Source organism: Urocampus carinirostris, chromosome 12, assembly GCF_059441175.1.
Source record: "Urocampus carinirostris isolate Australia breed hairy pipefish chromosome 12, RoL_Ucar_1.0, whole genome shotgun sequence".
Taxonomy (NCBI): domain Eukaryota; kingdom Metazoa; phylum Chordata; class Actinopteri; order Syngnathiformes; family Syngnathidae; genus Urocampus; species Urocampus carinirostris.
This window is the reverse complement of record NC_142360.1, coordinates 15,063,377-15,078,772: the sequence shown is the minus strand read 5'-3', so window position 1 is coordinate 15,078,772 and position 15,396 is coordinate 15,063,377. Positions and strand designations below refer to the sequence as shown.

Below are 15,396 nucleotides of genomic sequence, written 5' to 3'. Positions count from 1 at the left end.
ATTTGGTCATGTTGGGATTAAAGAAGCAAAAACAACCTGAAGAGCCGTTTAGGACCCGAAAGAGCCGGTTCCTTTTGGTGAGCCGAGCCGAAGATGCCGGTTCTCGACAAACTACTAACTTTACTTTTCAACTTCGTTCGACATTGACTTCAAAATACCGCGTTTAGGACACAACGTCAGGGGAACCCGTGTATTTTTACCTTTATGCACTATAACTTTCACTTAAGTCGCTTCTTAATTACTAATTTTGAGCCCTCATTTTTGTGCCCTGGCTAAATTTTCCTGTGCGCTGAGAATGTGCGAGCAGTGCGCAATTGCGCACGCGCGCAGCTTAGAGAGAACACTGAATGGGACCATCTCAGCCATGTTTTCAGAATTTAGGAAGAAACTGGAGTGCGTAAAGGCACGGGGAGAACATGCAAACTCTAAACAAAGTGGAGAGTAGCTGGAATTGAATCCGGGACCTCTGAAATGTGAGGCTGACGTGCTAATAGCAACACAGTCTGGTCTCTATCTTAACATTGATCTACGTGCCATCTAATTCAAAATACAAACTCAACCCTGTGAAAATCTTGTTTGTGTTTAGTGGTCCCTGTGTTTGGTTCTCAATGTATTGATATTGCACGATCCCTTGCAGCCTGGTCATCCTGGAGGGGGGATTACCTCCTGTGCAGCCCCTTCTCATGTCAGAGACCAAAAACGGAGACAGGACCCACTTGCGTTCGTTTTACTCAGCTTTATTTAGAAGGAGGAAAGGGCTTGCATCCACGATCCGGTGATCGTCGGTCATGGGTAGCATATCGCTTGGAACGCAGAAGTGGCACTTCCGTGGCGAGCGAAGGCAGTATCGAGTGCGGGGGAAGAACAGGTCGATGGCCGGGACGGTGGAGCAGATACGTAATCGAGTTCAGAAAACGGGGGGGCGCCGGGAATCAAACGGTAATCAGGACAGGACAGTGTCAGGGTCGAAAAGGACTTGCCTAGCGTGGGGCTGAGGTTCGCAGACGGACTGACAACGGGTGACAGGAAAACGGGGGTTTGAAAAGGAATATGATAAACATTGCCAATATAAAACTGATATATGCTAAATTGATTACTCATGTGCGGTCCCTTCTCAAGATTACTTAATTTTCCTAATGTTGAGGTTTTTGAGTTTTTTCTTGCCCTCATGTATGTTTTAAATCAGGGGATGGTGTAATAATAGTCTGTGGTTCGCAATAATCTGTGGTCTGTGAAGCCCTTTGAGACTCATTGTGATTAAGGGCGTCACAAATAAACATAACTTGACTAGTATGGTATTGGTTGACTGCTATAATGACGCAATGTTTGCATGCATGTCAACCCTGGTTTGAAATCATCAGGGAAAGTTCTATATAGTTTCAGTGTTGCTGGTTTTACTTGATTATAAAGATATAAACATTGCTGCTGTAGGGTCAGCCCAATGTGGGACGTCTCGAGAGGGTAGGACGTTTTGGCATAACACCGGTTCAAAGACTGGAAAACTTGCTAGGTTATGCAGAAGGCCAGCTCCCCATCAAAAAGGAGCTAACTTCCTTTGAAACTTTCTATCTTCATCTCTTCCTCACTCTCTCTAACCCTCTTTTTCACACTTTCTTTATCACTCACTCTTTTTCTCATTTTCTCTCTTATTCTATTTCTTGATCTCTCTTCTGCTCCTTTGCTCTCTCTCTCTCTCTCTCTCTCTTTCTTTCTCTCTCCGGGTCAGTGTGAGTGGCATCATCTCAGTATTGCTATTTTAGAAGTTTAACTTGAGTCTAAGTTCCCTGTGTATTAAAACAATAAAGGCTATTATCATATAGTAACATAATAAATTGTCAAAATGTGTTAATTTGATCCATAATGTTTCATTATCATTTGTAATATATCATTAAGAACAAAAACATCTGAAGAGCCGTTTGGGAGCCGAAAGAGCTGGCTCTTTTCAGTGAGCCAAGTCGAAAGAGCCGGTTTCTTAATAAAGAACGCGAACTCTGATTACTATGCTCGATCAAAATTGGGAGAACAAGATGGAACTTCAAAATCGATGAGTCTTTCTTTTAGTATCTTGAAAGCTTTTCATTTAAAAAAAATCTGAACTCAGTTTTATAAATCCATAGCCCTCGGACTGGAAACTTTATAAGACACCGAATGGAGTTACTGATAGAAAGTGACCATTTACTGCCATCTATTGGCAACAAACAACAGCCAAATCATTAAAATGTGAATTTATCTATCTATCTACCCATATCATATCCCTCGAGAAGGGTGACTGACAGCAAGACAAACACATGCAAAACCAAATAAAATAATAAAAAAAAGAAAATAAGATAAAAAAAGAAAATAAAATTTAAAAAAATAAAATAAAAAGGAAAAAGTAGCAAAAAAAATCACACACAAATTTTTTGGGACCACGGCCAACCCAATTGCCCGAACACCCAAACAAGTTAAGCACCTCGGCACCCAAGTCGGTCATTCTTTTGTCCCTCCAGATGAAACGGGACACAACAAAGCGGCCATGTCACTCGGGTTACGGTGACACAAGAGCAGGGCCCGACAGCTTTCACTGGTTTACCCCTGCTGCATCATACGGGTGCCCTGCCCAGCCCATCCCTTAGAACGCGTCCAAACATCCTACTATCCTTTCACAACACTTCTCCACTCATTCCTATCACCAACAAAAAATGTAAAGTTATATCATATATATATATATATATATATATATATATATATATATATATATATATATATTATATATATATTATAATTTATTAATGTTCTTATTTATTTATGAATAGATTTATTCATTTCGACTTTTTAAACAGTAAAACAGTGCTTCAATATAACAGTACTGTATAACACATGCTAACCTTTTAACATTAAAAAGTGGTAGATTTTATCATGCACTCTATTTTGGTACACAAAACACAACCTACTACCTTAATATTTTAAAAAAAAAACAACAACACGTGCTATTTTAAAACCAGGAGTGGCAAACTCTTACCTAAACAGAAATCTAAAATGATCTTTTGTTTATTAACGCCATTAGTCTCTCGCTTAAAGCGAAGCAACCGTAGACTAGAATCCTGATCTTGAGTCAAGATTTCTTTCTTGTTTTTAAACAGCGGTAGACATTTTTAAGAGAAAAACGGTATTTTCGGCTGTAACGCTGCACGTAACCAAAATTTAAAAAACAAAAACAAAAAAACAACCAGGCATCTTGTATCTTTTTAATGATCTTCAGAATACATTACATTAGATTAAAACGTGTGAGATGGATAAAGTAGAAATCCCACGTTGCGTGATTATCATCATGTACATCCAAAAATACATATGGAGAATATTTAGGAAAAATATATTTATACATTAGATAAATATTTCGGAAAGTGTAAACACATAAAATTACATTTCTTGTACATTAATCTTGTTTTCTTTTTTTTTTAAATACACATTTTAAACGTTAGGTTAACTAATGAACTTATCAACAAACGTAATATTGGGATTGTGCTTTCTTCAACTATGTATGAAATAGCAACTCATTTGGTACAATGATTCAGAATGGAGGATTTGTCCCAATTACTAAACCACAGTGTAAAGCTTTACCGGATTATAAACACACGCAGGAGATGGCGCCCTCTATTGGCTAAATTCTGTAGCACAACCCAAATGAGCAAATTCAGGATGTGTTGGTAGGCACTTGGATTTTACACCTTCAATGTTTATGTCCCCGAGTTGAGCTATTTTTGGTGCATCTTCGGTGTTTTGGTGAACGTCACCAAGCGGTAGTTAGTGTCCGTTTCGTTTTCTTGCCACATTTTCCTCACTTTTTGTGTGACCCGATCATGACTTTTGAGACAAAGTTGACGATAGCGCTCGCGGGCTGCTCCGGGTCATGCTCAGCGAACAGATGGCAAATATTTTCCGTCTCGCTCTGAGATTTCCTTGCTACAAACCCAAATATCCTGCGGGGAAGACAAACAACCGTTTGGAGTTATCAAAAGAGAGTTTGCAGATAAACGGCCATGGTGAATGACTGGTAAACAAGTTAATGGTATGACGGTAACTCATAGTCAGGACCGGCCCAAGCCTTCATGGGGCACTAAGCAAAATTAGATTTGGGGCCCCCTATTACTTGATCATTTCTATACCTACTAGAACTCATTCCATGTTCTACTCCAGGGGTGGACGACTATGTGGAGTTGGGGGCCGCATGTGACATGTTAAACTTCTATTTAAATATATTGGTTTCATCAAATTGGTTTTGAAACACTCAGAGCAAAATAGTGTATTAGGTCCCTGTTTTAAACACTTCATTTGTTATATACTGTTGGGTTTTTTTTAAAGTTTTTTTAGCGCTTCTGAATTTGTGTTACTGTAGTTTTATATTTTTTATTATTTTTGTATTATTTCTGTATTTTTCATGTAATGTTTGTTTAGTATTTCTGTACAGACGCTGCCCTACTTACGAATGACGAACGTCGAATTTTTTTGTAAGTTGCTATATTTTGGATGTTTAAGGTTTATATAAGTATGTTTAAGGCTTGTAAGAGTAGCCTGGGTTATTTTGTAATAAAGAATAAACATTTTATGAAACAACATGCTCTATAAAGATAAATAAATTTAAGTTTAACTTACTCTTGGAAGATGAGCTTCAAGAGATACGGGACCTCGACCTTCGTGGTGGAAAATGGTCGAAAAAAAGCAATCCAGCCATTTTCTCAACCGCATCACGCTTTTTTATTCCACTTTCATTTCAAAAGAAACGGCCTGCCTCTTCTTTACACTTTACACCAACCTTATTTAAAGGATTCACGAGATATTAAACAATAAAAATGGCGCGCTGGAAATACGGTATAGAATGTTTACACACAAACTAGACAGAGGAGGCGGATTTTTTCTTCGGGGTGGATGCTGGGTCACCTCTCACAGCGCCAAACACCGGTAGCGGCAGAAAGAAGCACTACAATACTGTTCTATACTCGGAAAAAGGTAAACACAATACAAAATGTAACTTACAGCAATTTTTTGACACACCCCAAAAAATATTTCGGATCTACCGTTTTTCGTAAGTCGAATGGTCGTAAGTAGGGGAGCGTCTGTAGAACTTTGGTTGTATTTCGAAAGTACATTTTATTGTGGTATATCTGTAGTAATTTCGTAGTATTTTTGTATCATTGCGGTAGTTTTATGAATATGGTATTTTTTTATTATGACTGAAGTGTTATCTCTGTTGTATTTTGTAGTATTTCCATATTGTTGTATATCTGTGGTATTTTTTGTTGTACAGTGTTACTAATTTTTTATTTTCGTAATTTTTTTTGTGATATTTCCATTGGAGAATTTTTGTAGTATCGCTATAGGAGTAATTTGCAGTATTTATGGTTTAAACCTCTGGGAGTCGCATTTTTGTAGTAATATTTCTCTAGTAGTTTTTTTATATCATAGTATTATGTATTGGTGTTTTCTTAGTATTCTGTCGAAGTATAGTTGATATATTTCCAAAGCAGTAATGTTGTAGTATTTTTGTAGTATTTCCAGACTATTATGGTTGTCATATTTCTTTAGTAAGTTTTTATTATTACTGTAGTATTTTTGTATTTTGTAATATAGTAGTATTTTTTTAGTTATTCTATACTATTAATTTATTTTCAGAATGAAAGCAAAGTAATATACGAGGTTCCTGTTTTTAAGCACTATATTTTATATTCAGTTTTGTAGTTATTGTGTTGTATTTTTGTTGTATTCCCGTCAAAGTATTTTTGAGTGGACACACAAAGTGACAATGTTGGCACCAAAAAAAGCGAACCACTCTTGGGGTCCCTCTAGTGGTTGCGGGGCCCTTAGCAGCTCGCTTATGCTTGTCATGATTTGTTATTTAACAAAACAAACAAACAAAAAAGGTTACATAACACGAACAAATAATGACTTCCTATAAACACACTTACTTTGCTGTGGAGCCACTTCCTCTTGTCCACCTGCACGGAGCAGAAATATTGTTTAGTTACAGCACATCGCGGACAATTCTTTTATGCATATTCAATGGACACTGTAAAATTTGACCTTTAGATGTTGCAGTATTGTGTCGCGCAACCCAAAACAAGTGCTACAACGCAGAGGAGGAAGAGACTTAAAGTCACCAAAACGCAAGGGAAATAAGAAGAGAAAAAAAGACAAAAACAAATCAAATAAAAGAAGAAAAAGGACAAAAAAATAATAAAAAAGTGAGAGAAAAAAAGAAATAAAAGGAAAATAAAATTGAAAAGAAAAGAAGAAAATAATTTAAAAAATGAAAGAAGAAAGAGAGTGAATTATTAAATCATGTTTTAGTCCTTTTTCTCTTTAATTCCTTTTTTTCTTCATTTTTCTCAATTTTCTTTTTTTTTTTTTTGGGTTTCTTTACCCCAACTTTTTCTTTTCATTCCCGTTTTCCTTTTTTGCCTCGTTTAAAAAAATCTCTGTTCCCTTCTTTTTGTCTTTGGCTTAGTAAAATTTGGAAAACAAAGGGCTTATTTTTTGCTCACTTTCAGTCTCCATAGTGTGTAGTCTTCCTTGTACTCAAAACACTGTCCCTCTAAAACAGCTTACTGTTTTATCAGCAATGTTTTTGTGGAAAACTTCATTTGGCTCAACCTCCCTCGGACCCTAGTTTCAGCGGCCCCCAACTCAAATGAATTTGAGACCCTGATCTAAAATATGTATTAAAGATGAATCTGAAAATAGATGTCTATTTCTATTGATTCAATTTGTTATTTCTTTGATTTTGATGTTTCATCAATCTCAAAAATGTAGACACTCATCATTAATAAGTTTGGGTTATTTGTTCCACAAAAACGAGATTAAAAAAATATACCGTATTTTCTTGACTAGATGGCGCACCCGAAAACCTCAAATTAGAAAGAAACTTGAAAGTGAGCCTTATATTTCCCTGCGCCTTATAAATTGGTAAGTGGATACAATTTTAAATGCATAGTGACAATTAAATGATACTGCATTGGGTAACTGTTCTGCCATTGACAAACATAGAGTGGTCTTCAAAGGCTCTCTTCTGGTTAGCATGTAATTGCATGAATCAAATGGCTATAAATAATGTTTGGTTCTCCATAGTATGTGCCAGTGTGAGGCCACTGTTTTGCCTTTGAGAAACAAATTGAGTGGTCTTGGAGCACCCTCTTTTGGTTAACATGTTAACAGTTGGTGGCTAAAAGGGAATACTGTTTATTAATGAACTATTTAACTTTAGCGGTGAAACCATCCATTCATCCATCCATTATCTGCACCGCTAATGCTCAGTAGGGTCGCAGGGCTGCTGGAGCCCCTCCCAGCTTCTTCAGGCAGTGGTCAGGGGACACCCTGAACTGGTTGCCAGCTAGTTGCAGGGACAGACAACTCACTTGCTCATTCCCACGTAGGGACAATTTGGACCGGCAAATTAACCTGACATGCATGTTTTTAGAATGTGAAAGGTTAGTTTAAGTTTTATGAAATACTCTAAATCATTTTACAACCTTAGCTTTTACTTTAATTCCAATTCTGTGCACCTTATTGTCGAGTGTGCCTTGTATACGAAAAATATGTCAAAAAGACTATTTTTAGGGGTTGCACCTTATAGTCTGGTGCGCCTTCTAGTGCGGAAAATACGGTACTTATTCAACATTGGAAAACAACTTATCGTTAACTCCAACATTCTGAAAACATTATCATCCAAAATTAACAGCTTATATTACCGCCTGAGCCTTGGTGACCACAAACGATAAGAAAAAACTTTTACTGTTATTTAGCCAACACAGTCACAAATATTGAATGCCTTGATTACATGTATGCTTTCTCCTTATTTCATGTTTTTGATTTTTTTCAGATCGTGAACATGTGTAACAATTTTTATACTGGAATATTTAAAAAAAAGAAAAAAAAGACGAATATCATATTGCCCATTTTGGCTCTAATCGTCATCAGCGATTAATAATATTGCCACAGTATTCGACTGTCTTGCTGTGAGTAAGTGCTGTGTTGTGTTTTTAAGCTTTATTAACACTTAATAAGGAGGATTTGCAATACCTTTTAAGAGAAGCAGTTGGCAGAAGTTGACAGGTATGAGATTGAAAGAAGTGATTGAAAGTTACAGTAACTTTAAATGAACGTACACACCACTATCCTTTTACAGCACTTTTTTTGTCTTAAACAGTTTGCATAAGCAGTGAACAGTCAAAAGCAGTAAGCGATCACAATTGGTACCATCTAGTACTGTTCGCGAGCTGGATTTTCCCACATGTAGTCAAGTCATGTTTATTTGTGACGCCCTATTTGAGTCTCAAAGGGCCGCACAGACCACAGATTATTGCAAACTACAGAATATTATTACACCATTCCCTGATCTAAAACCTACATGAGGGCAAAGAAAAACTCAAAATCCTCAACATGAGAGATATGAAAAACCCTTGAGAATGGACTGCACATATAGGGAGCAAGATTTGTTAAAAAATTCTCGTGTTTAGAGGCACTCGTATAAAGAGGAATCCATGTATTTGCTAGCATTTATCAACCAGAGATCCTTTAAGTCAAGTCAAGTCAAGTCATTTTTATTGGTACAGCCCTTAATCACAAAGAGTCTCAAAGGCCTGCACAGATTATTACACAGACCATTTTTCAGACTATTAATACACCATCCCCTGATCTAGAACAAACATGAGGGAAAGGAAAAACTCAAGAAGGGACCGCTCATGTGGCATCCCCCAGCTGGTACAAAATGCTGCAGCGAGGCTTTTAACTAGGACAAAAAAGTCCGATCACATCACGCCGATTTTGGCTAACCTGCATTGGCTTCCTGTTAGCCTAAGATGTGATTTCAAGGTTCTGTTAGTATTATACAAAAACTTGCTCCCTTATATCTTTCAGATCTGATTTCCCCCTATGTTCCGGTCCGAAGCCTTCGTTCTGAGAGCGCGAAAACATGCCAATGTTATTTTATTCAAACTTAAGCTCAACACTTAAAGCTAGTGCCGGAAAATCATTTTTAAACATCATTGGTGGAAAAAAATATGCCTTTCTCAGAGGTTGAGAAAGAGTTTTATTAGACATTGCTAAATTCTCCTTGTCCTCATAAGTCATTCATGAGTCATGTGTTCAAGATCCCTGCAACGTACTGCTCATCCCTGATGACATTTCAAACACGATCCGGAAGTATGGATGGTCTTTCTTCTTATTTTTTTAAAACTTTTTGTGAGCATGTCATGTCTTGTTGCATGTAAGCATCACGCGACTCACCTCCGGCCTTGCGGGTCCAACGAACAGAAGATGACTGTGTTGACTGCATAGTGCCGTCTGAAAAACAGCCTGTGTAAAAAAACAGAAGATTTTTTTTTTCTCTTTAGTTTATTCTTATTTTCAGGTGTGTAATGTAAAAAAATCCACCATCAGACATCAGACACGGATGAGCACTTTCTGGAATGGTCTCAAACTCACGCCCTGAGGGCGAATTGCGGGCTGCTGAAGGACAGTTTGAGGGCCCTGCCTGAATATGAATAGAGCTTGAAGCCCCAATCTGCAAAAGGTTTATTTAAACTATCTAATAAAGTATGTAAAAATAAGAAAATAATTAACATTTGACATGTTAGGATAATAAAATGTTAATAGGAATAAAATATAAAAATGTTATGCATGTAATAAAAGGGAATAAATACCCCGCACTTATGATTTGAGGTTGTAGAAATGTCTACTGAGATGCCAATCAAAACAACCTATATATATATATATATATATATATATATATATATATATATATATATATATATATATATATATATATATATATATATATATATATATATATATATATATATATATAAATATAAATCCATTATCTGCACCGCTTATCCCCGGTGGGGTCGCGGGGTGGTGGAGCCCATCTAAGCTGTCTTCGGGCAGTGGGCAGGGGACATCAACGAACTGGTTGCCAGCCAGTCGGGAGGAAAGGGAAAGGAAGGGGTATGGAAGGAAGAATACAAACTACAGAGCCTCAAAGTAACTAAAATGGATAATTTTACTTCTCATTATTTTGCCCAGCCTTTTTGATGTTGCTGTGTACCCGTAGGAGCAAGATGACGAGCAATTATGTAGGCTCCCCTTTAGATGAGGCTCATGTTTATGTAGGATCAATTCTAATTTCTTAACCTACAACTTATTTAATAAATGCATGTTTGGATAATCATGTCATGAGGTCTCTCTCTACCGGTAACCAGCACCAATCACCTCCCTGCTCTGTCACTGCACCCTGATATGTTTCGCCTGTCTGCTCTCGTTAACCACCAGCTGTTTTGAATTCCCTGCCAATCAACCTCTGTATTTAAAGCCCTGCCTTACAACCTACGTTTGTCAAATCGTCTGCAAAGCCTACACCCGGATCCTGATTGTCTGCGCTTTAAACTCTGAACCTGGACCTGTTTGACCCTTCTGCCTTCTCTTCTGCCCCGGTCTTCCAGACTCATGTTTTACCTACTCCAAGAACTGCCACACCAACCTTGTTGCTAGGTTTCCTCTTCATTTCATCTTTCAAGCTCTAAAACAACGTCCTCGTCTGTCTGATTCGTGACAAATCATTAATGTATTTTTGGTTAATATTTAAATCCAAATTGTATTTTTTAATAGATGAAGTCTTTGTTACCACTGGAGGGCAATAAATAACACTGACCCTTTAATGTAAGTGCACCTCCGTCAAATCATGGTTTAATTTATTACTGATAATTCGTTTTCATATGAATTCCTGATTTTTTTTCAAATTTTCAATTTTATTTTAGGTAGCATTTTTAAAGAAGATATTTAAGGAGAGTGGATCAGCGTTTTCGATGCCGGTTCGGCCCAACCTCACCCAGACACTAGCTCCGGCAGTCCCCAAGTCAATCGAGTTTGAGACTTTTGACTTACTTCCTCTGGTTATCAGTGAGCGTGATGCCCTGCGCCGACACTTTGAAGTGAACCACAGTGGAAGGTGAAGGAGGGTCCGTGCCGAGGGTCACCGTGGTAGCTTTTTGGACCGCCTGGTGGCCCGTTAAGGATTCCAGGTCCACAGAGCCCAGGTACCACACGTTACACGCTGCCCCAAAATCCACCAAATTCATATCGTACTGATCCAGGAGAAAATAACAAGTTTTGTTTTCTACCTGCTCCTTGTTTGAGAAGCTCTGCTGCTGTGTTTGTTGCCGTCTTGGTGGGGGACTCACTCGTTTCTTCAAATGGGTCTGAAATGTACAAAATATCAAATCAAAGAGGGAACATGATCGGGTATTGGGGTGGATTTTAAGAGACACAGTAAATCTTCTGTAAAATTCCAGACTACAGAGCGCACCTGATAAAAACCCGTACACGTGAATTTAAGGGTGAAATTCCATTTTGTCTTCGTACGAGCCGCCCCGGATTTAAAGCCGCAGGTTTAAACAGCCTTATAACGGAACTAATTCACGCCCAGTTCTTACATTTTAAACTGTAGAACTGTGTCAGGGATTTGGTGTCAACGTCTTTGGCTACAGAATACCAATAGTGCCATGTCTGTCCGCGAACATTACGCCGTTTAAGCTGCGTCATTTTCAGTTTTGCTCCAAGTTGTTTACGTTACGTGTTTTCAGATCATGAGACCATTCAAGATGGCGATTACAAAGACGAGCACACATTGATGTGAATGAAGGCTGCGTCGCATGAAATGTGAGCCCTGTATTGCTAAACAACAGCGCCATAGCGGCCATACTATGGAGAACAATGCCAGATTGCAACACAAATGTCTTTTTATGGTTGCCGTGATAATGGACCAAATTGCATTCACTTATTAACGTTCCTCGAGGATTATAGGAACGTCAGTGACCTGACGTTGACACAATGATATGGAAAGAAAACAGTATCGTTTTTGATAGAACACCAATGATATGAAAAAAGGTACTGTTTTTTAATGTCAATTTACAGTAAGTTCAATTTGGATTGCGTATATGAAGGACTTGATTAGTTGGAGAAAAGTTGACGTATCCAGACTACATATAACACGCTACAGTGGGTATTACAGGGATCAGAATGGAGATTTTCATTTTCAGCTGAAATAGCCAGGGTCCAGGAATAAAGCAGGGCGGAGTACCCCCCCCCCCAAGCTCCTGGGTTTTAGGCAATTTACTTGTCCAAAACCATGCTTATATTAATCATTTAAGTAACATTTTTAGAAGATTAAAATAATTTGCCCACATAACTGATTTTTTTGTAAATACAGCAAGATAAGTTCAAATGCAGTTCAGTCCCTGCAGCTTGAGCAACAATGCGGCCAATTTTTCTAACGGCCGCCAGGGTGCGCCAGAGCAATAAAGGAAAGAGTGAGACAGTCGGATTTTGAATTTGTTTGCTACGCAAGAGAAAAAGTGAAAAAGTCGGAATGCCTTTGGGGTTTAAAAACAGCGGAAATCCGCGGATTCGCGGAAAATTCTGATCCCTGGTATTAGCACGCCACATTGGGTATTTGTATATTGTATTCTTTTTGCTTTATTATTGTATTGGTCTCAGCACAGGGACGCTGCTGGAAATGTGAATTTCCCTGCGGGGATGAATAAAGTATCTATGTATCTATCTAACTTCCTGCTATGCATTGTATGATTAATGTGGGCAAAAACCTCAAGAAATATATTCTCTAGAAGGGCATCATAAAGGTTTTCAGAAGTAATTGCAATGTTATGTGTGTGTTCTGGAAATGGCAGTATTTAAAGCAGCAGAGTTGAAACTGCAGAAAATAAGTAGCAGGTTGCAGTCTCGAATTTTCAGTACTGTGATGCTATGACTGTTCACCACAATCACTATATAAAATGTCATTTTAATCCTAGCTCACTATGATGCTCATTAAGAACAAAAGTGTTTCATTTTTATGTGATTCCGTGACAATCCTACCTTTGTCGGGCAGGATCAGCTTGCAGGGAAGAGCCAAAGGGGTGATGGAGTGCTGACACACCAGGGCAGTGAGACTCCCTGGAAAAAATAAATGAATGGAATGATGAACAAACAAACGAATAAATAAATGAATAAGTGAATGAATACATACATACATACATACATACACACACACACACACACACACACATATAACTTCGATTCATGATGCAAATTAGATATATAGTCAGAAAATTAATGGTTGCAATAAACGAAAAATACCAGGAGAGGGCAGCAGTGAGCTAAGCATCTCACTCATTTCCACTGATACGGTCTGTACTTTTTTGCGGGGTTTTTTTCTCCCTTTGAACTGTAAACTAAGAATTGCTTTTCCTACTTCCCTCATGTTTGTTGATCCAAAAACATTTACCTTGTTAGAATGAACGACGCACCAAAATATGTTCCAGCACGTAAAACCTTGTGTATCATATGTACTCTCGGCAAAAAGCAGTCTACTCAAGTAATAGTTTTTATGCTAGGACGGACAAATTATACTTTTCTACTATGTAATGGGAAAGTGTGTATTATTTAGCACCTATTAGTGGTTGGGAAAAAAAAAAGAAGATAAAATAAGACTTCTCACCAAAGAATGGCTCGTCAGGGCAGCCTTTGAGACGGACTCCTTTTTGTGTACACTCGATCAGGAAATGTCTCACCAGCTCATTGGACGGATCTCCGCCTGCAGGGACAAAACATAGAATTTCATTCATTCATTCATTCGCAAGACAAACAACGTTGAAAAGAGCACTCCAGGAATCCAGAAAAGGAGCAAATTGTGTGCGAATAAATAGGTGTCCTCAGAAACAATACTACAACATGCAAATACGACAGGCAAATTGAATCAATGAATGACTGTTGTGAAATGGAACCGATACGGAACCGACCTTTTTTACTCTGATGCAATACAGACGGAGGCGGCGTTGCGACTTTCATGGCCAATCCGTAAGCTCCTCGGAACGAATGACTGTCTCTGACAACGAAGGAGCCCGGTTCTTTGTCCTTCAGCACCGAAATCGCTAACAGGAGGCAAGCAGGCAGAAAAACGGAATTTAGAATTGTAAGGTCCGTGCAACACTTCAAGGCAAAAATACGGCCAACGTGCCAGATCAGGCTCCCCAAAGGATTTAATCTGGCCCGCGAGATAATGATGAGAGAAGCGCAAGAGAAAAACGACCTGCAATTTTCAATAGGTCCACTAGAGGTGGCCAAACCCGAGGCCCCACAACCAAAGACACTGTAGCTATAAATATTTCTTTCTTTCTCATTTTATTCTCTTTATTTATCTTTCTTTTCATTTTTCTCCTTTCCCCTCTTCCCCATTTTTCTTTTTTACTCTGTCTCTTTCGCACACTCTTTCTTTGTCACACACTCTCTCTCTCCCTCTCTTTCATTGTTATCATTTTTTCTATGTCCTTATATTTTTCTCCCATTTTCTTCCCATAATTTACGCTTATGGTTCTCTTTCTCTTTTTTTTCCCCACTCTTCTCTCTCCACCATTTCCTGTGGTGTGTCTTTGGCAAGTACAGCCTGGTTTTTTTCCCTATCTTTATGCCTCTCTTTTTTTCTCCCTATCTTTATGTCTCTCGCACTGTCTTTTATTTGTCACTTTCTTTATGCCTCTCTCTCTATTTTCTACCTTGCTTTATGCCTCTCTCTCTTTTTTACCATTTCTTTATGACCCCCCTCACTCTCTCTTTCTCTCTCTTTCTCCATTTCTTTATGACTCCCTCTCTCTATTTTTCCCCTTTCTTTGTGCTTCTCTGTCTCTCTACCCGTGTTCTTCCTTTTTTATGCTTCTCTCTCTCTCTCTCTCTCTCTTTCTCTCTCTCTCTCTCTTTCTTCTATGCATGCCTCTTTTTTATCTAACTTTTTCTCTTTTTCTGTCTTTCTTACATCTTTGTTTCTCTTTTGTATTTTAATTTCTTATTCTCTTTGTTACCTTTACCTTATTTCCCTCTTTGCTCTCCCTTTCTTTCAATATTTCTTTCTCTCTCGTTCTTTCTTTCATTCTCTCTTTCTCTCTCTGTCTCTCTCTCCTTTCTCTCTGTTTATTTGTCTTTTTATCTCCCTTTCTTTCTCTCACTCTCCCTTTTCTCTCTCGTTTTTGCTCTCTCTCTCTAATCTACAAGTCGAGCCGCTGTGAGAGTGTTTATTCAAGCATGTGGCCTCTAAGCTAAAGTGAGTTTGACACCCTTGCTTTAAGCGGTCTCAGTTCTCTGTTTGGACGGTACAGCCAAAGATTAAGATTTACCTTGATCTCGGGAGATGTCGGGCTTGTACCAGAACTTGGACGTGTCCTGAACAAACTTCACAGTGTCCGGCTTACTGCCGAACTCTGAAAGAAAATGCAAGTATGAATGAACAAAAGATTAAAATAGTTGATGGTTTTTTTTTAATTAATTAGTAAGTTAGTTAGTTTCGACAGTGACATGCAGTTAGTTTTTATTTCATTT

General features: G+C 38.2%; 1 protein-coding gene across 2 annotated transcripts in view; it reads right to left on the bottom strand.

Annotated features, from left to right (window-relative positions):
- Positions 1–3,213: 3,213 nt before the first annotated feature.
- Positions 3,214–15,396, bottom strand: part of LOC148355041 (tensin-3-like) — a 34,573-nt gene continuing 22,390 nt past the window's right edge. For both annotated transcript variants that reach the window (XM_088349960.1, XM_088349961.1), the window contains exons 8-16: positions 15,195–15,278; positions 13,827–13,958; positions 13,526–13,621; positions 12,904–12,981; positions 11,151–11,228; positions 10,915–11,083; positions 9,259–9,327; positions 5,943–5,972; positions 3,214–3,959 (exon numbers count right to left, since the gene is read on the bottom strand). In XM_088349960.1, coding sequence (XP_088206086.1) covers positions 3,818–3,959; positions 5,943–5,972; positions 9,259–9,327; positions 10,915–11,083; positions 11,151–11,228; positions 12,904–12,981; positions 13,526–13,621; positions 13,827–13,958; positions 15,195–15,278 — 878 coding nt within the window. In that variant the 3' untranslated portion in view covers positions 3,214–3,817. The remainder of the gene's footprint in view (positions 3,960–5,942; positions 5,973–9,258; positions 9,328–10,914; positions 11,084–11,150; positions 11,229–12,903; positions 12,982–13,525; positions 13,622–13,826; positions 13,959–15,194; positions 15,279–15,396) is intronic.